The following is a 24,270-nucleotide window of genomic DNA, read 5'->3' on the forward strand; positions in this document are numbered from 1 at the left end:
AATGGCAGAATTCCAAAAGTTTTAGAAATCATAACAACTTCTTTCAGAGAGTGGTGTGGGGTTTTACTACATGGGTGGACATACATATTCTTCAGGACTTCCAAAGGTCGATATGAGAGGGAGGTGCAGGCACCCAAGGGCACATAAAGGGGCAATGGGGGTAAAGGATCATCTTTCTCAATGTCTGGAAGGTGATAACTTCTCTTCTGCTCTGAGATGTCCTTGTGCTCTGTTTTGCTTCTCCTGTGCAGCTGATGAGGTGATTACATATCTCAGGGACAGTTTCAATCAGTCAAGACTGTCCCATAGAGGCTCTTTCAGCAGCTGGCTTTTGATTGCTCTATGAAGCAGGTTACATCCTCAGGTCAATACCATTCCAATTCTTAATTAGTTCTTAACTCTAATTCAAACCGATAAGTCCTGCAGGTCTGAACGGGCAAAATGTCCATCTCTATGGAACTGACTGTCCAGGCAGCAGTGCTTGGTAAAAGTGTGCAGGGATGCCCACGTTACTGCCTGACAGCTGTCCAGGGCCAGATCTCTGCTTGTCAATGCAGTGGTTGCAGCCTTGGCTCAGGCTCTACTGGAATGAGCATGCAAACCATCAGGTTGGCTGCTTCTTGGCCAGTGCGTAACTGACTGTAACACAGAGCACAATCAATCAGGAGATGGTCCACTTCTGCACAGCTTTTCCCTTCTTTGGTCAGACATACCTCACAAAGGGTTGGTCGTCCACCCGGAGCTCTTTTGTTCTGTCAAGATAGAACGACAATGCTCTTTTTGGGTCCAGACAGTGTAGTCGTTCTTCTCCTTTAGAAGGATGTGATGGAGAAAAAAGTAGGCAGGGTGATGGACTGGCCTACATGAAAGGAAGTAAAACTTTCTGCAGAAAGGAAGCTTTAGTTCACAGAACCAGCTTATTTAAGTAGATGTTCAGGTATGGATGCTTGAATAACAAAGCCTGAAGCTCACTGGGCTTCTGGGCAGGTGTTACTGCGACCAGAAAGGCTGTCTGGATGGTAAGACGCCTGTGAGGAGAATTGTGCAAGGGCTCAAAGGGAGCACACATCAGGACATCAGGACTAGATTAAGATTCCACTGAGGAATGATAAAAGGAGAAGAAGGAAACATATTGTAGGATAGTGCCTCTTTTGGCTTGGTTACTCCCCCCACTTTTTGCCTGGTATCTGATGTGATTTCGACTGAAAGTCCACTGGGTTCCTGCCAGATCTCTTTCCCAAAACTGCAAAGTTGTTTCACCAATTGGCAAAAACGTTAACACCCCGTAAGTCCTTGTCAAATGGTACCCCTTGTGCCTGGGGTACTAAAGAGGGGCAATTAAGGGCTGCAGCACGAATTGTGGCAATTGGTATCAAACATCTTGTATTGGGGAACCCACACTGATGCCAGTGTTGGATTTACCAATACATGCACCCACAGGGCATCTTAGAGGTGCTCCCCTGAAACCTTCCAGCCTCTTGTGTTCTCGCTGAGAAGTTTCTGCCAGCCTGCCACCCAAGACACCATTCTGGACCCTTAAGGTGAGAGCCTTCTGCTCTAAGGAGGTCCAGAACAAAAGCCTGTCCGGGAAGAGGGTGTAGCACCACCTCTAACAGAATGACCTGCTGATTAGCCTTCATTAGGCGGCTAGCCTCAAAGGACTGCCGCCACTGAAATGCAAATCTGGCTCCCCTAACAGGAGGGGAAGTCACCCCACTGGTCCAGAGCCCATTTGGCAACAGGACAGGTGGGAAAATTAGCTAGTCAGGAAGGCATGCCACCCCCAGGCTCGTACCCCCTAAGGTGGGCTACAGAAAGGTGGACACGATTTTTCTGAAGTAGCCATCTTGGAGATGACATACTTAGAAATTCTGGGCAAGGGTTAAGCCCACTTCTCACAGGGAGTGGTCACATAGGGGGCGCAGTGACCTCAAGGGTCAGTAGCCCATTGGCTACTACACTACACACACCTAACTCTTCTAAGTTCAGTATTTGGGGGAGCCCCTGACACCAGAGAAGGAGATCCTGACAACCTAAGAAGACAATAGACACAGAAGAGCCGTGACAGCAGAAGAGGAAAAGAGAACCCGTGAGCCTGTCTGCAACCCAAAGTCGACTCGTCCTACAGTTGTGACTCCACAGAAACCCATGAGGACTGCCTGGCTTTAATAAAGACTTGACCTCCTGTGAACAGCAGGCCTGTTCTCCAAAGAAGGGACTCTGAAGCCTCTGGAACTGCCAAAATCCAAAACTTAAAGTCACCACTGCACCTGCAGTCTCTGACCCAAGGTAACGTAGACAACCGGTGCCAACAAGGTGCCCAAGCTCCCCACAGTCCGGGTCCGGGTCACCCCTCCTAGACTCCTCAAAGTCACCTGCAGCCGCTGCCTGCAGGACCACTCTCCTGCAGCCTCTCTGGAAATAGACACCTGACACCTAAAACAACCACTCCCTTCACCTCTGGTCTGAGTTGAAGTAGGCTCTTGGTGTAAACCAAGTCACCCAGCTCTCTTGAGACTGTGCCCAATGTGGTTCCACACCTCCTGGACTCCCCAACAAAACCTGCAGCCTCAAACCACAGGACCCCTCAACCGCAACTGCTCCCGGGCACAGAAACCCAACACCAAATGACACCTCTGCACCCGTCTCCCCTGAGCTGGTGAGAAGAGGACCAAAGTTGCACCTATGTCCCAGAGTACTCCATGTTTGTAACCTACCTGTTGGTGGTCCTTGACTGACCTCCTAATGAGAGCCTGCAGCCTTCCGACCAATCCCCACTGAAATACACTGGGCACCCGACACCCTACTACACCTCTGCATTCGGCCGTCAGAGTGCTGCCTGGAGTGACCTGTTGGTTTGGCCTCGACCCTTGCCCAAAACTCACCTAAAGTCTTGGAGGTTGGTTCTGTAAGTTGTCAAACGGTACCTGATTGCAGAACTTGTTTTTCTTCCCATAGGAGTACACTGCAGAACTAAGAAATTGCACTGTGTCAACTTTTTAAAGTGAAAAGAATTCCTATTTAAAAACGTACTAACCTGAATGGTTTTTCTCTGATGCCTAAACATAAAGTTACTTATTATTTTTGATAAATTGGTGTGGTTTTCATTCTTGAGTTGTGAGTCTCATTTATTAACTACTGTGTGTATCTATAGATGTCTTGCACTTCTCTGTGTTAAGCCTAAAGCTGCTACCCCCAAATAGAGCACCTTGGGATTGCATAGCAAGCCCTATCCACTCACTGGGGAACCCCTGGACCATTTACACGGTATTCACATACCACATAAAAGGCCGGCTTCCTACACATATGTTGCAAACCTTTCAAGAACCTATGTGCAATAGGGGATTTGAAAAGGGTTAGCTGGGCAGGCAACTGCAAAAAAGCAGATACAGCAGAAAGGTGTGCTGGGCAAAGACAAGAATAAAAAGGAGAAGCTCAGAAATTGGAGGAGAGAGGGTCAACCTGTTCTCTACACACAACGCCATTAACTTGCTCCAATGGAAGGCGTACACGGTCTTGGCAGAGGGATGACTGGTTGCAAAGATAACACCGAAGACTTCGGGTGGAAGGTTGAAAGCTGTCAACTGCCGCCACTCACCCTCTACACAAGAAGGTGGAATGTTGACAGGTTTGGTGGAGAGCTCTCCCCTGCTGCTGCGACAGAAGATTCTCCCGAAGGGGCAGTCTGATAGGAGGACCGATGAACATACTTAATAACTCGGGTGTTAAACTCTCCGTGGCCAATCCAGAGCCACAATAATAATTTGGGCCTGGTTGTTCCTGATCTTCTTAAGAACTCTGGGAAGGAGTGATATGGGCAGAAAGGCCGGAGCTCCACTCAAAACGAAAAGCGTCTCCAAGTGAGAGCCCCCTTGGAAAATCCAGCAAGCAGAACTGTTGGCATTGCGCATTCCCAGCTGCGGTGAACAGATTTAACCTGACAGAGACTGTGCACCACATCTGGGTGGCAATGCCATTCGTGATCCGCTAGGCATTTTAGGCTGAGTTCATCTATCCTGGAGTTCAAAGAGGCCACCAGGTGTTATACAACCAGGGACATTCTGCGACATTCCAGCAATGTCCAGAGATGCAGGGCCTCTTGACAAAAGGCCCACAACTCCACCCCACCCTACGTATTTTAGCACCATATGGCAGTGGTGGTATCCGTGAACACCTGCACTATCCTTCCCTTGATGGAGGGTAGAAAAGCTTTCACTGACAGTGGGATAGCTTGGAGCTCCAACAGGTTATTGTGGAGTCTGGGTTCTGTCAGAGACCACAGGCCTCTGATCTCCACCACTCCCAGATAGGCACCCTATTCCATGAGTGACGCATCTGTCACTACTGTCAGATCTGGTTTGGGAAGGGAGAGGGTTCTGCCGCTGACCCACTTGCAGCCACCACTGCAGGTATTTTGTATTTTCCTTTGTGATCTGGAACATGTCGGAGAGATTCCCCTGATGCTGCGCTCACTTGAACTTCTGGTCCCAATGCAAAGTCCGCATTTGCCAGAGGCATGAGTCACAAGCAGGAGGCCATGAGGTCCAGTCCCCTCAGAGTCAGTCTCACCGAGATCCAGGATATAGGCTGAAACATCAGTATTATAGCCTGAATATCCCAGACTGGCCGTTTGGGGGGGGGGGGGGGGCGGGTTAGGCCTGAAACTGCACTCTATCCAGAACAGCTCCCTTTCTCCAGGAGTGAGTCAGGTGTGACTTCTGATCGCTGGTAGTGAACCTCAGCAAGTACAGGAGGTCTGTCATAGTCTGGCGGTGTGTAACGACAGCTTGGAGCAAATACATCTTCAACTGCCAGTCGTCAAGATAGGGGAAGATTGGTGCCCGTGATTTCTGCAGATGTGCTGCAACCACCGCCATCATCTTCGTGAACTCCCGAGGGGCATTGTTAAGGCCAGAGGGGAGCATGGCGAACTGAAAGTGCTTGCTACCTAACATGAACCGTAGGTAATGCCCGTGGAAATATGTGCCTTGCAAGTCCAATGCTACCATCCAGTCTCCCAGGTCACGGCAGACAGGACTGGAGTGAGCCTGAGCATTTTTAACTTCTTTTTGAGGAAGAAATTGAGAAGGTACATGTCAAGGAAAAGAAGATGGCCTCGGTCCTTCTTGGGTACCAGAAAGTAGCGGGAATAGCAACCACAACCTACTTCTGGCATCCGCACCCCCTCAAAGGATCCCTTTGCCACGAGAGCAGTGACTTCATGGCTGAGAAGCGATAGATGGTCCTCTGGCAGCCTGTCATGCAAGGGTGGCAGCGGAGGGAGCTAGACACAAAGGGGAGGGAGTATCTCCTCTGGACAATTTGTAGAACCCATTAGTTCAATGTGACAGACCGCCAGTGTAGCAGGTGATGGCATAGTGTAGGAAGTTGGCTCTGTATGTGCTATTTCAAAGTAAGGAATAGCATGCACAGAGTCCAAGGGTTCCCCTTAGAGGTAAAATAGTGGTAAAAAGAGATAATACTAATGCTCTATTTTGTGGTAGTGTGGTCGAGCAGTAGGCTTATCCAAGGAGTAGTGTTAAGCATTTGTTGTACATACACATAGACAATAAATGAGGTACACACACTCAGAGACAAATCCAGCCAATAGGTTTTGTTATAGAAAAATATCTTTTCTTAGTTTATTTTAAGAACCACAGGTTCAAATTTTACATGTAATATCTCATTTGAAAGGTATTTCAGGTAAGTACTCTAGGAACTTTGAATCATTACTTTAGCATGTATACTTTTTACATAAAACACAATAAGCTGTTTTAAAAGTGGACACTGTGCAATTTTCACAGTTCCTGGGGGAGGTAAGTTATTGTTAGTTTTAACAGGTAAGTAAGTCACTTACAGGTTTCAGTTTTTGGTCCAAGGTAGCCCACCGTTGGGGGTTCAGAGCAACCCCAAAGTTATCACACCAGCAGCTCAGGGCCGGTCAGGTGCAAAGGTCAAAGAGGTTCCCAAAACACATAGGCTTCAATGGAGAGAAGGGGGTGCCCCGGTTCCAGTCTGCCAGCAGGTAAGTACCCGCGTCTTCGGAGGGCAGACCAGGGGGGTTTTGTAGGGCACCGGGGGGGACACAAGTCAGCACAGAAAGTACACCCTCAGCAGCGCGGGGGCGGCCGGGTGCAGTGTGCAAACACGCGTCGGGTTTTCAATGGAAGTCAATGAGAGATCAAGGGATCTCTTCAGCGTCGCAGGCAGGCAAGGGGGGGGCTCCTCGGGGTAGCCACCACCTGGGCAAGGGAGAGGGCCTCCTGGGGGTCACTCCTGCACAGAAGTTCAGTTTCTTTAGGGGCTGGGGGCTGCGGGTGCAGGGTCTTTTCCAGCCGTCGGGAAATGGAGTTCAGACAGTCGCGGTCAGGGGGAGCCTGGGGATTCCCTCTGCAGGCGTCGCTGTGGGGGTTCAGGGGGGACAACTTTGGTTACTCACAGTCGTAGAGTCGCCGGAGGGTCCTCCCTGAGTTGGTTGTTCTCCACTAGTCGAGTCGGGGTCGCCGGGTGCAGTGTTGCAAGTCTCACGCTTCTTGCGGGGAGTTGCAGGGGTCTTTAAATCTGCTCCTTGTAACAAAGTTGCAGTTCTTTTGGAGCAGTGCCGCTGTCCTCGGGAGTTTCTTGTCTTTTTCGAAGCAGGGCAGTCCTCAGAGGATTCAGAGGTCGCTGGTCCCTTGGAAAGCGTCGCTGGAGCAGGTTTCTTTGGAAGGCAGGAGACAGGCCGGTAAGTCTGGGGCCAAGGCAGTTGGTGTCTTCTGTTCTTCCTCTGCAGGGGTTTTTCAGCTCAGTAGTCCTTCTTCTTGTAGTTGCAGGAATCTGTTTTTCTAGGTTCAGGGAAGCCCTTAAATACTAAATTTAAGGGCGTGTTTAGGTCTGGGGGGTTAGTAGCCAATGGCTACTAGCCCTGAGGGTGAGTACACCCTCTTTGTGCCTCCTCCCAAGGGGAGGGGGTCACATCCCTAATCCTATTGGGGGAATCCTCCATCTGCAAGATGGAGGATTTCTAAAAGTTAGAGTCACTTCAGCTCAGGACACCTTAGGGGCTGTCCTGACTGGCCAGTGACTCCTCCTTGTTGTTTTCTTTGTTTCCTCCAGCCTTGCCGCCAAAAGTGGGGGCCGTGGCCGGAGGGGGCGGGCAACTCCACTAAGCTGGAGTGTCCTGCGGTGCTGTGACAAAGGGGTGAGCCTTTGAGGCTCACCGCCAGGTGTTACAGCTCCTGCCTGGGGGAGGTGTTAGCATCTCCACCCAGTGCAGGCTTTGTTACTGGCCTCTGAGTGACAAAGGCACTCTCCCCATGGGGCCAGCAACATGTCTCTAGTGTGGCAGGCTGCTGGAACCAGTCAGCCTACACAGATAGTCGGTTAAGTTTCAGGGGGCACCTCTAAGGTGCCCTCTGTGGTGTATTTTACAATAAAATGTACACTGGCATCAGTGTGCATTTATTGTGCTGAGAAGTTTGATACCAAACTTCCCAGTTTTCAGTGTAGCCATTATGGTGCTGTGGAGTTCGTGTAAAACAGACTCCCAGACCATATACTCTTATGGCTACCCTGCACTTACAATGTCTAAGGTTTTGCTTAGACACTGTAGGGGCACAGTGCTCATGCACTGGTACCCTCACCTATGGTATAGTGCACCCTGCATTAGGGCTGTAAGGCCTGCTAGAGGGGTGTCTTACCTATACTGCATAGGCAGTGAGAGGCTGGCATGGCACCCTGAGGGGAGTGCCATGTCGACTTACTCATTTTGTTCTCACTAGCACACACAAGCTGGTAAGCAGTGTGTCTGTGCTGAGTGAGGGGTCTCCAGGGTGGCATAATACATGCTGCAGCCCTTAGAGACCTTCCCTGGCATCAGGGCCCTTGGTACCAGAGGTACCAGTTACAAGGGACTTATCTGGATGCCAGGGTGTGCCAATTCTGGAATCAAAAGTACAGGTTAGGGAAAGAACACTGGTGCTGGGGCCTGGTTAGCAGGCCTCAGCACACTTTCAATTCAAAACATAGCATCAGCAAAGGCAAAAAGTCAGGGGGTAACCATGCCAAGGAGGCATTTCCTTACACATATCCTGCCTCCCACTAGGTGCACATGATGGTAAGAGGGCAGACTATAAGGGTTTGGAGGCTGCTGTTGCCAGGGGAGTGGTGGATAGGCCTGACCTCTGGCCTCCCAACCCATGCGGGTGCTGCGTCCTCAGCCATGCACAGACGGGAAGCTTGCCCGCCGAGGTGGCAGGGAAGGTAGAGACATGGCTGGAAGCCCCATCCATGGCCATGAAAGGTGGACTGAGGGTGTGAGTGGCCATGGAAATACCCAAGAACCAGGCCATAGCCCTGCTGTCCTTAAAGAGATCCAGCACTGAATCCGCCTCGTCTCCAAAGAGATGGGAGCCATCAAATGGCATGTCTATAAGCAATGTTTTGACATCCCCAGAAAAGGCAGTCGTCCTAAGCCAGGCATGATGCCATAAGGCCACTGTTGATAAAACTTCTCTGCCCAACGAGTTGGTGGTATCCAGTCCAAATCTGATGTTAAACTTAGGTGCATCGCTGCAGTCACTAACAGCCTGGAAGAGTACAGCCCAGGCGTCTTCAGAAATGCTGGCAGCACATGCACAACTGTAACCCAAAGAACGTGGGAGTAGCGGCCTAAAATGCATACAATGTTCATGGACCACAGTGCCAGGTGAGTGGAAGAAAACATCTTCTTCCTCAATGTGTCCAACCTATTGGATTCCAAATCTGTGGTGCAGTAGGGAATGCACCAAGATGTATGTGGGAGGTAGAGGCTTGGACCACCAAAGTCTCCGGGGTAAGGTGTTGTGTGAGAAATCGGGGTCCCCTAGGGTGGGACAGTGGTAGCGGGAAATCATCTTGTTTACAGGAGTCCCTGTGTAGAACTTGGAGTAGGTCCCAAGCAGGATGTCAGTAATGTCTTTTTTGAAAGGGGGAAGCAGTTCTGAGAGGGTTACTAAAGGCTGAAGCATTTCCATCAAGATAATCATCTTGAATCCAAAGAGGGCAGGCTACGGTCCAGGACCTCGGCCCCCCTCCTTACCACCATTGCAAAGGATGCTCTCTCTCCCATAGCCATGGTAGGGGAAGAAAGCATACCAGAATCTGACAGAGTGTCCAGTCAACCGGCCTCCGCCAAGTCCTCACACCAGTCCATGTTTGGGTCTGAAGGTTGGTATTCCTGATATCAGTGATGCCTTTCAATCCTCTTTGAGTCCTAGCCCATAGGAATATGGCTCATACTCTGGTCTAGAAGGCATGGCTCCAGTCCGCATCGGTCAACGCCCCTACGGCTCTGTGACGGAGTCGGGAATGCCACTGCCAGGTGGCAACAGGTGCACCTGGAGAATCGTGACCAGCGCAGAGGTAGATCAAGGTGATACGACAGGTTCAGATCCATCTGTGGATCCAATGGGCCCAACTAATGCCGGAGGGGTGGAGCCAGAAGGGGCCCTTCCTTACTCCGCAGGGCCCAAAGACCCTCCTGTGGGAATGGATCGCTCAAATATGAGGTGCATGATCTCAAAACTTTGGAGTTGGGAGGTGGGGGTCGCTCCAGTTCCCGGAAACTAGGGGAAGCATGGAGCCAACACAGGCGCTGGCTCAACTGCAGAGCCAGGTCTTGAATGTTGACGCCTCCTCGGCTGATGGATGGGGTGAGGGCAAAGACCTCTTTGACTTCTTACTCTTTTTCTTTTTGCAGGACTTACCCGAGTGGCCTGTCGACTTGGAATGTGTCGAGGATTGTGGACTCCGCAACCAATCCTGGAACCTTCCTGTTGAACGAGATCAAGAGTGGTGAGGCGTCACTCAAAAGAGTTTGAGGATCGCTTCCTCAAGACCTTGGGTGCATGGCATGGCAATTAGCACAGGTCTTTGCGTCATGACCACGTTCTACGCTCCAGAGGCAGATAAGGTGCTAGTATGTCACCAACATCTCTCATTGCCAGGCGCGGCAGGGCTTGAAGTTGGTCTTCCTAGTCGACATCTCTGTCACACCAGACAAAGCACTCTTGAAAAAACTTCAATAAAAAGTGGAAAAAAATAAATAATCAAGGACAAAAAGTGCCTGAAGGGGTAGCTCCCTCCAAATCTTCGCTCGCTGGTGTGGAAAGAGAATAACTGATGTCAGCGTGCTTGGGTGGTGCCTATAAAGGCACCGCACACAACATCCAGCACGGACAATACCCCACGGAGCCTATCAACACCACTTACTGGCGCAAAGGGATACTGCTCACGAAAAATGTCCGGATACAGTTAGAAGTTTATCAGATATTACCTTTAACTCCTTTTACCTCTACCTTCCCCTACACCCTATAATCACTCTTAGCTCTTTTTATCTCAACCGCCCGTGAACCCTAAAATTAACCTAACTTCCCTTTACCTCTACTTACTCCTAAACACAAAAATTGCACTTACCTCACATTCTCTGTACCCAGAACATAAACCCATAAATCACCCTTAGCTCCCTTTACCTCTACCCTCCCCAAAACCCCAAAATTAAACTTACCTCCCTTTACCCATCCTTAAACCCTATAAAATCTCCTTACCTGCCTTTAACTCTACCCACACCAGAACCCACCCTTGCCTCCCTTTACCCCAATAACATTTACCTAACTTCACCTGTACCCACCCCTCAACCCCAAAATAACCCGTACCTCACTTTATCGACCACTATACCCTCAAATTACCCTTACCTCCCTTTACATCTATTAAACCTCTACCCATCTGTAAAACCTAAAATCACCCTTACCTCCCTTTACCTTTATGATGAGGTAAAGGTTAAATATATTCACCTGTGTGGTACTTACCTGTATGCTATAGACCGAGTGCTCTAGGTCAGACACAGTAAAGGATGGTTCCCTCTCTAATCCCTAATGTTCAGGTCATGCAGCCCTGCTGCCTGTTCTGAAACAGGTTCAAGCTGGCTGGACAAGCCCGAAACGGGGGCTATTGTTAAAGAAAGGCAAATTTCCAAAAGCAGAGGGAGGTCTGCTCTGGAAGATGTGGCAATATCAAGGGCCTACAATCTCACATGCCAGGTCTTGTGGCCCAGGGAAACACTCATGCATACACAAGAGAAATCTCCATTTCATGTCATGATCACAGGCTTAAATCTTGGTGAGTACACAAAGCCTTTCATTCTTCTGAAGTAAAAAAAAAAAAACAGGAGTCCCAATGGGTAAGCAACAATAATCATGGGGTTATTCCATGCTAGGATGCTTCATGGAGTGAATATACGCTACACATGTGTTATGCAAGATGAAATTTCACCCAGCAACCACCATCTTATAAAGCACATACTTGTGGAGTCCAATGGCTCAGGCACACATGTGAAACCACATACGTACATGCAAGCGTTCTCCACACAACTCCACAAAAATCAAGGAGGTAAAGAACTCAATGATGGTAGATTGTTTGGGCTTTGCACAAGGAGAGCCAGTAGGTTTTTCCTACATAGTTGTGCAGGTAGTTGTCTCTTCATAGAAGGATGCACTATTGGTGCCTCTCAATATCAGAACCCACCTCCGATAGCTCCACATTAAACAAGAGTACCTACAATAGGCTCTAATGATTGCTGAGCTCACATAGCGAAAATGCACAGAGCAGGCCAAAAAAAAAAAAAAAAAAAAAAAAAACTCACATTTTTTTTTTTTTTTTTTAAACATACAGAGCAGGGAAGCAGAGAATTCACAAAGTAACAGGGCATAATTAAGTTCCAGCAACTTCCATCTATCACTCCCTTCACCACATACATTACACTTTTTTTCACTTCAGGGATTATTTACATAGTTATGTGTTTTCTACTCTAGTCTGAAGACTTGCCGGTGCTTCAAATCCTGGAATGTAGCTCCTTTCATCGCATTTAAACCTTCAATTACCAGAATTGATTTCTTAGTGTTTAGTCTTGATATGCAGACCCTGCAGTAAATGCCGTCAAAAAGAGACCCTTGATCATGTGTCAGCAGCTCGTAAAGAAGTGGAGTCCCGGTCTAAAACAACTTTATCAAGAGGGCAAATGTAAAAAATAAAAATATATATTTTGTACAAGATCTGCAGGTCCCCAGTCTTTTGAAAAGACTGGAACATTGCCTTGAACTCAGTTTGGCAAACCACGTTTTACAGGAATCCTGCTCATTTGAATTAAAGGCCTTCTGCAAGACCATCGAACACCACGAACAGTTTCACTTCGAGCCAGCCTTCATCCGGGACTTACGCTGTCTGCGTCTTCCATCCAGGTGTGCTTCCGATCCTCCTCCTCAATCCCAATGCCGATGACGTCTCGGATAACAGCCTGACACGTCACTACACTGCCAGCTTTGTCGCACTCCTCGGCGTCCTGAAAATGGGGCACAAAAATGACAGTCAACAAAATCCACCAGGCTGCAACTCGACTCTGAGAAGCCAGGGGAATCTTGTAAGCCCCGTGATCTAATAGTCTAGAGTGGGTATCAAATCACTACCAACCGTCCCATACAGACACAATTCAATCTACTCAGAGCCCCCCCCCCTTCCCTGAGGGTGCAGTACAGGGATCAGAAGCTCCAGAAAGGACAGGAAATAATGGATTCGCCTCAGAGACAGCATATGAGGAGATCAGTGCTCCAGCAACAGCACAAAGCAGCGGATAGGCGCCCAAGGAGGGTCAGGCATCAGAGATGGTATTGGAATTCAGTAGTTATCAAAATGGTAAAGATGTTCAGGGGCCTCAGAATAAAATATCAGTCTTTCGAAGCAGGGTTCAGGTTTCAAGAACAACACTTAAAACTTTTTCATACCTGTATCCACTGTTCACGGTTTATCTCCACTCCGTTGGCGCGCAGGGACGTGATCGCTCTGTCAATGATCTTCTCCACCATCTGAGTGTTTCCGTTGGCTTCCTCAAGCTTGGCAGCAGTGATCCAAATGTGCCGGTCCGTGGGAATGTTCTCACGGGCTTTGTTCAGCACTTTGCGTGCGTTTTCATAGGTCTCCAGGCGAGCAAGGGCAAGCCACAGCTATAAGGCAATTGAGCAATGTTAACACGACAGGAGGGGCTCCCAATGATGGGCAGCAAACACAGCAGTAATAACCAATGTAGAGTCCCTTTGACACTGGATGGAAGCCAGTGAAAGAACACTACGAGCTTGGTTCTGAAACCATTAATGCTCATCCACCCTGCTATTAAACTTTCAACCTTCTTCTTTGCTGTAGTACGAAAACTGCATTGTCCATGATCATGTAAACTCCACACAGCCACCTTCATTCTCTTAATTGTGAATTTCAGCGCAAAATCAAGGCGCAAGCAGAAACACTGGGCAGGAAAGTTCTTTACGCTTCAATGATTCCAAACAAAAGAAAGACTAAGCTCACAACTTAAGGACTGCGTCATTTTAAAGATAAACATCAGTTAAGAACAAGCATTTATTAAAGAGGCTGAAAAACAAGAGACACGTTTTACTCATTTGAGGGGGGAGGAGGGCGTCTGGCATGGAGCGAAAGGGAGTCAGTGTGATGGCAGAATTATATTATCCTTTAAAGATACCTACCTGTGCCAAAGACATATGTGACATGTTATTGGCTTCACGTTGTGACATTCCGAGCCCCACTTAAAAAACTCTGAAGTGAAATTGTGAGTTTTCTGCTATGTGAATGTGCATTCTCAGAATCTGTGCATGTGCAGAGTGCATTCCCTTATTAAAGGACTCATTGGGAACAGAATAAAGTGAAATCACAGGAAATGCATTTGGACAAAGGCACTTCATGGTAGGAAGCATTTATGTTATTCATGTATACGCCAAATTCACTGAAAAATATGTATTTTTACTTTGCTGCACCAGTTGCTTGAGGATGCAGTCAGTGCACAGGGGTGTGCGGGGAATACAGACAATGAAGACACAAAGATCTCTTCTCCTCTCAAACCGAAACATGAGACAACTTGAAGCATATCATGAGACTTCATGCCTGCAACCAGGGCTTTGCCAGCCAGGAGAAGGTGAGACTGGGCTACCCCCAAGTGTGAGGGGCCTCCTAAAAATCACAAAGAAGAACCAAAGTACGAGTGAAAATAGAATGAATTGCCCACACAGACAACTTTGAAATGTAATTGAGGACTAGCAAAAGGAGTGCAACCTCGACAAGGGAATTGCTGGTTTTAGCTGACAGAATAAAGACACGTGCACTTTGAGAAGCACTGATGCAGGAGAATGCTCACTCTCAGCCATCCGAGTGGACAGTGCACATGACATCCAGTCCTATAAAGTCTACCATGGAGTGAATGGGCGCTACACACGTGAAATTTCATTCAGCGACCACCATCTTGTGTAGCACACACTTGTAGAGTCCTATGGCTCAGGCACACATGTGAAACCACATATGTACATGTAAGCGTCCTTCACGCAACTCCTAAAAAATCAAGGTGGTAAAGAACCCTACTATGGTAGATTGCGTGGGCTTTATATAAAGAGAGCCGGTAGGAGCTCTCCTACGCGGGTGGGTACGGGTAGTTGTCTCTGCAAAGAGGGATGCACCACATGTGCCTCTCAATATCAGAGCCCAGCTCTGATAGGTACTCTAGTTTAATGTTGAGCTATCATGGGCTCTAATGACTGATGCGCTCGCTGTAACCCTAAACACTCATCTCCAAATTCTTAACTCACTCAAGTAGCAGAGTTAGTGTGAGTGTGCCCTCTCAAATCATTCCTTCTCCCAGGGCACTAATTGTCTCACAACTAGTACCAGCTGTTTCACCTTTCTTTACATTTTAATCTGTTTCACAAAGAGATTCTCTTAATCCAGCTTCCCATCTACTCTCCCACTCTACCTTCACACCTTCCCATATCTCGCTCTTTGAAAAAATATGGAGCATTTTTATCTCATTCTCTCTCACAACACATGTCTTTTATCTCATATTTCTGCCTCCTGTCATGTTAACATGGTAAGAAAATGCCTCTTTTTGTACGGTCACCATCAGGTTTTTCAACCGACGCTGCTGGGTTTTTGACTCTTAGAGGGCACTGAGGCCTGCTAACCAGACCTCAGTGTCAGCGGCAGTGCGCAGACCCTAAAGAGTATGTTGTACTGGCTGTACGTAATTGGAAATGGCTAAGTTACCTGTTTATCCCTAGTATACGATATCCTGGTACCAAGGGCATTTTAGTTGAAGGGGTACCCCAGGGCTTGCAGCATTGGTGGTACAACCTTGGAGGTTCCCCAAGTAAAACGAGTCACCCAGTCCACCTCCGCAGTCGAATACTGCTAGCCCGACTCTGCCACTGAAAGCAGTGGAGATGCCACTATGTACCCTATACATCTATGTAAGTGACCCAGCTGGCGGGCCTTATCCTAAGGCAGGGCCCAAAATATGACACAGGTAGGACATGTATTTTACATGTCCTGACAATAAACAAGGGAAACTACTTTTTTCTTCTGTGGAAAGACCTGGTCGCCCAATTGGCGAGTACAGAATTACACGCCGACGCCTCAGCTGTGAGAACTCCTGAACAGTGTGACCAAATTGGCCAAACCAAGGTATCAAATAGGTTGTTACATTGTATCTCAAGTGGAATTTAATGTAATTTGTTGCAAGGTGCATATTTTACAAACTTGTCACTTTCTTGCCTTTAAAACTCCTGTGCCTGGAGCCTGCTCCACGCAACAGTTCTGTACCCTCCTGCAAAGATCTGCAACAAACCTCAGGAAGGAGAACAACGAGGAATCGAAGGTCAAAGAGGTGTTACCTCTTTCCTGCAGGCAGCCACTTGGGTTTTAGCCCCAAGATGCTTTGAAGGGCAGATGTTAACACTAGGGAGTAGGGCTGACCCATTGCTTAAGCCAACAGGCTGGCACGAAGAACAGAGAGAACCCAGTTGCCAAACCAGTTTATCAAGGAGCCCTGAAGTAGCCACACCCATGGGGTGTGCTAGTGGAGGTCTGACCAGCTGGAAGAGAAGAGTCCTGCCATTTTCAGAGTGGGCAAAATCGTGCATCCTGGGATAGCCAGATGCCACTGTCTCCAGGAAGTGGTTACTAGGCGGGAGGAAACCTGGTAGCCCAATGGCTACCAACCGCATCCTGCTCCAAGGGCATTTTTTTAAGCATAAAGAGGGCATCCCTGGCACCCAGACCTTGGATTTCTACTTACTGGAAGATGGAATGAAAGAAGACTGCTCTGCTGCATCAAGGGACTGGCAAGGAGAGGGCTACATCAACGAGGACTGCACCTGCTGCACCAGGTGGCTAGCGAAGGAAGGGAATGTGCCTGCCATGTCCTGCTCAAGAAGAATCTGTCTCCAGAGCCCAGCAAAGACAAGCGACTCCAAGAGCCAGCTGACTGGCCTCCTGTTCACAGAGACATTACAGCCTGCTGGGGCTAGTTGGTAGCGCAGCATCTTCATGACGCTACCACCACTGCCGTGCAGCACCACGGACCAAGACCTGACGCCCAGAGCTGCTTCTGAGTTTGCCGAGCCCGGGAATGCTGTCAGAGAGCTGCTAGGACTGTCAGAGGTCAAGCTATCAACCTAGAAATGATTGGCCTGTGACTGTGACACTGGATGACTGGTAGTCCAGTGGCGACTGGACTTTGTTCAGACCGGAGAGGACTTTGTGGGACGTAGACCCTGTAATCAGGACCCCCTTACCATCTTTGTGAGCATCTGTTGGACATCTTCTGCATCTGTCATCCCTTTGCACCAGGACTATTCCATTCCATTGGAAAAGTCTGCACTTGACTGGGGAGTGCTTTCGCTGTTGAAGTAACTGTTCTTGAAGACCTAGTTGGTCCCCCTAACTGGCTTCAGACTGGAGTTGGTTGCCTAAAATAACTCCAAGTAACTGCATTACACGTAAAAACTTTTTCAGTAAAAAGATGTGCTACGTGTAAAATTCGTTGAATTTGCCAAAGCTTGTTCACATTTAAGTGAATTGTCTTGGTTTATTAATACTTATAAAATCTATATCTACGGGACGCTACGGTGGATCTTTTGTATTCTGTTGTCTAAATTTAAATTAAAATATAGTATATTTTTAGAATTTGGCGGATTTCTGGGGTGTTGTGTCCATTTCTTCTTCAATTGTTTTAGTGTTGTTTAAATGTTTTACACTAGTTCATTTGTGTACGCCTTGCAGCTCAGTGCCAAAGCTACCCCGGATTGAACTGAGGGTTTGACAGATTAAACCTATTAGTGCTAAAGGGGTTGGTAAATGTATTACACCGTGAGGTCGCACAGCCACAACATATAACACACATTCCATTTAATCACAAATATTAGAAAATGTATTCCATTATATAGTTCAGGTCTGTTTTCTAACACAAAAACACACACACATATATATATATATATATATATATATATATATATATATATATATACACATATACATACAGGGTCTACTTGCTGTGCTCTACCTATGGGCCTTCCTGGTTACGCTCTTGCTGCTCTACAATTGAGTTTAGTATTTCTATACGTCTTCTCATTAATTCTGGAATATCTTTTCATTTTCATGCTGCTTTCATTTTATCTTGTGACTGAAATTGTTCACAGCCTATCACCACCTTTTCTTTTGCCCTACATACTACTGTAAGTACCACAAAGTCCTATCCACTGTTCAGTGCTTTGTTTAGGTCACTCACCTTCTGACCCTGTTCTGTTCAGCCCTCTGTTCCTTTAACTCTTAAACATAGGAACAGACCATCACCTCCTATACCTCTTCCACACATTCTACTCCTGAAGTTTAAAGGAAAAGTTTCTTCTGCCTATAGATTTATGTTGAAAATTCAATTAGCTGCATTAAGTTGCTCACTTTTCTGAAAATACTTGTACTTTTCCATACGTTTTGTAGCATAATATGGAGTATGGGTTCTGTGTATTGGGGCAAGGGCCTTGCACATTTAAAGAATACAAATATTTTGTATTCTCTTTTGATCTTGCTCCTAGCTCGTCTGCTAAAAGGTAGTTTTATGCTTTTACCACCTTGCCTTTCAACATCCTCCTAATATCAATCCTGAAGCTTCCCCTTCATGGGAGGCCCCCTGACAAAAACAAAATCCACCTGTGTGTGAGTCCCACCTGCTGTAGGAAGCAATATCTATCAAGCGGGCCTCCCGTCATGGAGCGGAGGGTCTGCAAGGAGATGAGACAACAGCACTGCAGGCACCTATTGTTTTTATAAGTGCATCAGCCATGATAAAAAGTGTTACTCTGCTTTGTGGGGCCTGCAGTTTTACTTTTTTCCGTTATAAACTTTACTGATAAAAACGCATCTAGATGGACCACTCTCACCTTTCTAAGAAAGCAGTTGATCAGCAATAAAGCGGCTAGCTAATGTGAGCAGAAAATACAAATGACAACTGGAATGTGCATTCAGGCCTGTGATGAAGAGCAGCAAAGGTCAATATGGTTACATTTGGAGCAGGTTACACCGAGCAGACTGAGACAGTTCATTCTGGATACATCATGGTTCTTTAAAAAACACCATACAAAACATTGCACGAACAATGCACACTGAAGTAGCACCAGCACTCACCTCCACACTGGTGGGACAGCACTCTACTGCTCTGCTCAGCATGATCCGGGCATCTTCAGGCTCCTCAAGCTCCACAGCAGCCTTCCAAAGTCGCACAGAATTTGGCACATGCTCCAGAGCTAGCAGAGGGAAGAAGGGAGGAAGGTATCCTTAAAACACAGCCACGCTTTAACAGCAATAAATATTGTCTGCAGTTATGAAAACATCCAGCAGAGAACAGCAATCAGATCCACTGGAAGAAGCAAAGCTCTACAGAACTGTGCGAGATAGTTTTGTGATGGAGGAGTGCAGGAAGCTGACCCTTTATGTAGTATGTGAATACCGGGTAAAGGGTCCAGGGGTTCCCCAGTGAGTGGACAGGGGTTGCTATGCAATACCAAAGTGCTCTATTTAGGAGTAGTGTGGTCGAGCAGCCTTAGGCTTAACACAGAGGAGTGCACAACATCTACAAATAAACATCATAGTCAATAAACGCGAGCCAACTCAAGAAGCAGATCCACACCAATTTATAAAAACAGCGAATGTCTTTAAATATGTTTAGGCATCAGGGGAAAATCGTACAGGTTACTATGTTTTAAAATAGTAATTCTTTTCACTTTAAAAGTAGACACGGGGGGTGGGGCATGTGGTCTGCCAAGATGGCTGGGCGGACCTGATCATCTTTGCTCTGCTGCAGACAGCAGCAAAGATAAGGTTATAGGAATGAACAATGCTCCTAATTAGGTGCCAGAGGATTGGAAGTAACGGAGGCAGAAAATCATGCTATGAAGGCTGGTGACCGAAAGATAATACCCAACAACCTCCCTTCTGCAGCGCCTGGAGTTGGATGCCCATGCTTGCGGCCTAAATGCCCCACGATCGAACCCCATGGGGACTAAGGATCAACAACCTCCCAGCTACCCTAAGAGGATGTAGACTCACCGCACAGCCACCAGGAAGCCCTCCAGAGAGAACCCAGGTGAGGCTCCCCGACCCTTCACCCCAACCCGAGACCCCCACAGTCCTGCCGACTCCAAGGTGGCGTCTGCCAAATAGAAGCCTCTGAACATCGGAGAACGGCCTGTGAGAGTTTTACGTCCCTGTATGGAGCTCAGACAAAGCAATCGCTATATGCATGGCTTGCCCCAGAACCTCAAGAGCCATTTCAGTGGAGTGGGATGCAACGCCTACTCCTAAAACCTCCTGTCTGACTAAGATGGCGAGGAACCAAACAGGTCAGCATCATGACCTCTTAAGACCGACGCTCACCCAGTCCACACTAAGATTCCGACCTGCGATGAACCCTTGGACTCGGAGGGGCTGAATAACTGTGATGGCACTAACAACCACCACACTAACCCCCCCAAGGACTTGATTAATGAACTGCAAGACCTCTTTCAGTCGCACAATATGGAAAATGTCACTTACCCAGTGTACATCTGTTCGTGGCATGAGACGCTGCAGATTCACATGCTGTGCATATCCCGCCATCTAGTGTTGGGCTCGGAGTGTTACATGTTGTTTTTCTTCAAAGAAGTCTTTTCGAGTCACGAGATCGAGGGACTCCTCCCCTTTCGGCTCCATTGTGCATGGGCGTCGACTCCATCTTAGATTGTTTTCCCCGCAGAGGGTGAGGTAGGAGTTGTATATATAGTAATAGTGCCCAAGCAATGGAGTAAGTATGTATGTACATAATGTGACTAAAAGTGATATATTTACAAATGTACAAGTTCAATTTTTTATCAACTTATAACGGCTACAGGCTCCCGGGGAGGTGGGAGGGCGCATGTGAATCTGCAGCGTCTCATGCCACAAACAGATGTACACTGGGTAAGTGACATTTTCCGTTCGATGGCATGTGTAGCTGCAGATACACATGCTGTGCATAGACTAGTAAGCAGTTATCTCCCCAAAAGCGGTGGTTTAGCCTTTAGGAGTTGAAGTTGTTTGAAATAATGTTCTTAATACTGCTTGTCCTACTGTGGCTTGTGTTGTTAACACATCCACGCAGTAATGTTTAGTAAATGTATGAGGCATAGACCATGTGGCTGCCTTGCAGATTTCTGTCATTGGTATATTTCCTAGAAAGGCCATGGTGGCACCTTTCTTTCTAGTGGAGTGTGCCTTTGGTGTAATAGGCAGTTCTCTCTTTGCCTTAATGTAACAGGTTTGAATACATTTAACTATCCACCTGGCAATGCCTTGTTTGGATATTTGTAAAGAAATGGCTCCCTGTTGCAGTTACCCCCCACTTTTTGCCTGATACTGATGCTGACTTGACTGAGAAGTGTGCTGGGACCCTGCTAACCAGGCCCCAGCACCAGTGTTCTTTCACCTAAAATGTACCATTGTTTCCACAATTGGCACAACCCTGGCACCTAGGTAAGTCCCTTGTAACTGGTACCTCTGGTACCAAGGGCCCTGATGCCAGGGAAGATCTCTAAGGGCTGCAGCATGTCTTATGCCACCCTAGGGACCCCTCACTCAGCACAGACACACTGCTTGCCAGCTTGTGTGTGCTGATGGGAGAAAATGACTAAGTCGACATGGCACTCCCCTCAGGGTGCCATGCCAACCTCCCACTGCCTGTGGCATAGGTAAGTCACCCCTCTAGTAGGCCTTACAGCCCTAAGGCAGGGTGCACTATACCACAGGTGAGGGCATATGTGCATGAGCACTATGCCCCTACAGTGTCTAAGCAAAACCTTAGACATTGTAAGTACAGGGTAGCCATAAGAGTATATGGGCTGGGAGTCTGTCAAAAACGAACTCCACAGCTCCATAATGGCTACACTGAATACTGGGAAGTTTAGTATCAAACTTCTCAGAATAATAAACCCACACTGATGCCAGTGTTGGATTTATTAAAAAAGAGATACCCCCTGTATTTTACCCAATTGTTCAGTGCAGGACTGACTGGTCTGTGCCAGCCTGCTGCTGAGAGACGAGTGTCTGACCTCATGCGGTGAGAGCCTTTGTGCTCTCTGAGGACAGAAACAAAGCCTGCTCTGGGTGGAGGTGCTTCACACCTCCCCCCTGCAGGAACTGTAACACCTAGCAGTGAGCTTCAAAGGCTCAAGCTTCGTGTTACAATGCCCCAGGGCACTCCAGCTAGTGGAGATGCCCGCCTCCTGGACCCAGCCCCCACTTTTGGCGGCAAGTCCAGGAGAGATAATGAGAAAAACAAGGAGGAGTCACTGGCCAGTCAGGACAGCCCCTAAGGTGTCCTGAGCTGAGGTGACTCTGACTTTTAGAAATCCTCCATCTTGTAGAAGGAGGATTCCCCCAATAGGGATAGGAATGTGACCCCCTCCCCTTGGGAGGAGGCACAAAGAGGGTGTACCCACCCTCAGGGCTAGTAGCTATTGGCTACTAACCCCCCAGACCTAAACACACCCTTAAATTTAGTATTTAAGGGCTTCCCTGAACCTAAAGATTTAGATTCCTGCAACAACAAGAAGAAGGACTGCCTAGCTGAAAACCCCTGCAGAGGAAGACCAGAAGACAACCACTGCCTTGGCTCCAGAAACTCACCGGCCTGTCTCCTGCCTTCCAAAGAACTCTGCTCCAGCGACGCCTTCCAAAGGGACCAGCGACCTCTGAATCCTCCGAGGACTGCCCTGCTTCGACGACGACAAGAAACTCCCGAGGACAGCGGACCTGCTCCAAAAAGACTGCAACTTTATCCAAAGGAGCAGCTTTAAAGAACCCTGCAATCTCCCCGCAAGAAGCGTGAGACTTGCAACACTGCAACCGGCGACCCCGACTCGGCTGGTGGAGAACCAACACCTCAGGGAGGACCCCCGGACTACTCTACGACTGTGAGTACCAAAACCTGTCCCCCCTGAGCCCCCACAGCGCCGCATGCAGAGGGAATCCCGAGGCTTCCCCTGACCGCGACTCTCTGAAACCTAAGTCCCGACGCCTGGAAAAGACCCTGCACCCGCAGCCCCCAGGACCTGAAGGACCGGACTTTCACTGCAGAAGTGACCCCCAGGAGTCCCTCTCCCTTGCCCAAGTGGAGGTTTCCCCGAGGAAGCCCCCCCTTGCCTGCCTGCAGCGCTGAAGAGATCCCTTGATCTCTCATTGACTTCCATTGCGAACCCGACGCTTGTTCTAACACTGCACCCGGCCGCCCCCGCGCCGCTGAGGGTGAAATGTCTGTGTGGGCTTGTGTGTCCCCCGGTGCCCTACAAAACCCCCCTGGTCTGCCCTCCGAAGACGCGGGTACTTACCTGCTGGCAGACTGGAACCGGGGCCCCCCCTTCTCTCCATTGAAGCCTATGCGTTTTGGGCACCACTTTGAACTCTGCACCTGACCGGCCCTGAGCTGCTGGTGTGGTAACTTTGGGGTTGCTCTGAACCTCCAACGGTGGGCTACCTTGGACCAAGAACTGAACCCTGTAAGTGTCTTACTTACCTGGTAAAACTAACAAATACTTACCTCCCCCAGGAACTGTGAAAATTGCACTGTGTCCACTTTTAAAAATAGCTATTTGTGAATAACTTGAAAAGTATACATGCAATTGAAATAATTCAAAGTTCCAAATGTACTTACCTGCAATACCTTTCAAACAAGATATTACATGTTAAATTTGAACCTGTGGTTCTTAAAATAAACTAAGAAAATATATTTTTCTATACAAAACCTATTGGCTGGATTTGTCTCTGAGTGTGTGTACCTCATTTATTGTCTATGTGTATGTACAACAAATGCTTAACACTACTCCTTGGATAAGCCTACTGCTCGACCACACTACCACAAAATAGAGCATTAGTATTATCTCTTTTTACCACTATTTTACCTCTAAGGGGAACCCTTGGACTCTGTGCATGCTATTCCTTACTTTGAAATAGCACATACAGAGCCAACTTCCTACAGCTAGGATCTGTTTTTCCAAAGCCAATCTTTTGGCCATCCTGGCTAACTGGATGTCCTCTTCACTGGAGTTATCCTCAGTTCAAGTTATTCACAAATAGCTACTTTAAAAGTGGACACTTGGTGCAATTTTCACAGTTCCTGGGGGAGGTAAGTTTTTGTTAGTTTTACCAGGTAAGTAGGACACTTACAGGGTTCAGTTCTTGGTCCAAGGTAGCCCACCGTTGGGAGTTCAGAGCAACCCCAAAGTTACCACACCAGCAGCTCAGGGCCGGTCAGGTGCAGAGTTCAAAGTGGTGCCCAAAACGCATAGGCTATAATGGAGAGAAGGGGGTGCCCCGGTTCCGGTCTGCTTGCAGGTAAGTAACCGCGTCTTCGGAGGGCAGACCAGGGGGGTTTTGTAGGGCACCGGGGGGGACACAAGCCCACACAGAAATTTCACCCTAAGCGGCGCGGGGGCGGCCGGGTGCAGTGTTAGAACAAGCGTCGGGTTCGCAATGTAAGTCAATGAGAGATCGAGGGATCTCTTCAGCGCTGCAGGCAGGCAAGGGGGGGCTTCCTCGGGGAAACCTCCACTTGGGCAAGAGAGAGGGACTCCTGGGGGTCACTTCTGCAGTGAAAGTCCGGTCCTTCAGGTCCTGGGGGCTGCGGGTGCAGGGTCTTTTCCAGGCGTCGGGACTTAGGTTTCAGAGAGTCGCGGTCAGGGGAAGCCTCGGGATTCCCTCTGCAGGCGGCGCTGTGGGGGCTCAGGGGGGACAGGTTTTGGTACTCACAGTCGTAGAGTAGTCCGGGGGTCCTCCCTGAGGTGTTGGTTCTCCACCAGCCGAGTCGGGGTCGCCGGGTGCAGTGTTGCAAGTCTCACGCTTCTTGCGGGGAGTTGCAGGGTTCTT

The 24,270-nt window shown here is 48.3% G+C and overlaps 1 protein-coding gene across 1 annotated transcript in view; it reads right to left on the reverse strand.

Annotated features, from left to right (window-relative positions):
• The window catches only part of PRPF6 (pre-mRNA processing factor 6), a 594,778-nt gene that overhangs the window by 244,570 nt on the left and 325,938 nt on the right, over nt 1-24,270 (reverse strand). Inside the window, exons 10-12 of the mRNA XM_069243240.1 lie at nt 18,523-18,641; nt 12,795-13,013; nt 12,233-12,355 (exon numbers count right to left, since the gene is read on the reverse strand). Of these exons, the coding sequence (XP_069099341.1) occupies nt 12,233-12,355; nt 12,795-13,013; nt 18,523-18,641 (461 nt within the window). The remainder of the gene's footprint in view (nt 1-12,232; nt 12,356-12,794; nt 13,014-18,522; nt 18,642-24,270) is intronic.

Source organism: Pleurodeles waltl, chromosome 7, assembly GCF_031143425.1.
Source record: "Pleurodeles waltl isolate 20211129_DDA chromosome 7, aPleWal1.hap1.20221129, whole genome shotgun sequence".
Lineage (NCBI taxonomy): Eukaryota > Metazoa > Chordata > Amphibia > Caudata > Salamandridae > Pleurodeles > Pleurodeles waltl.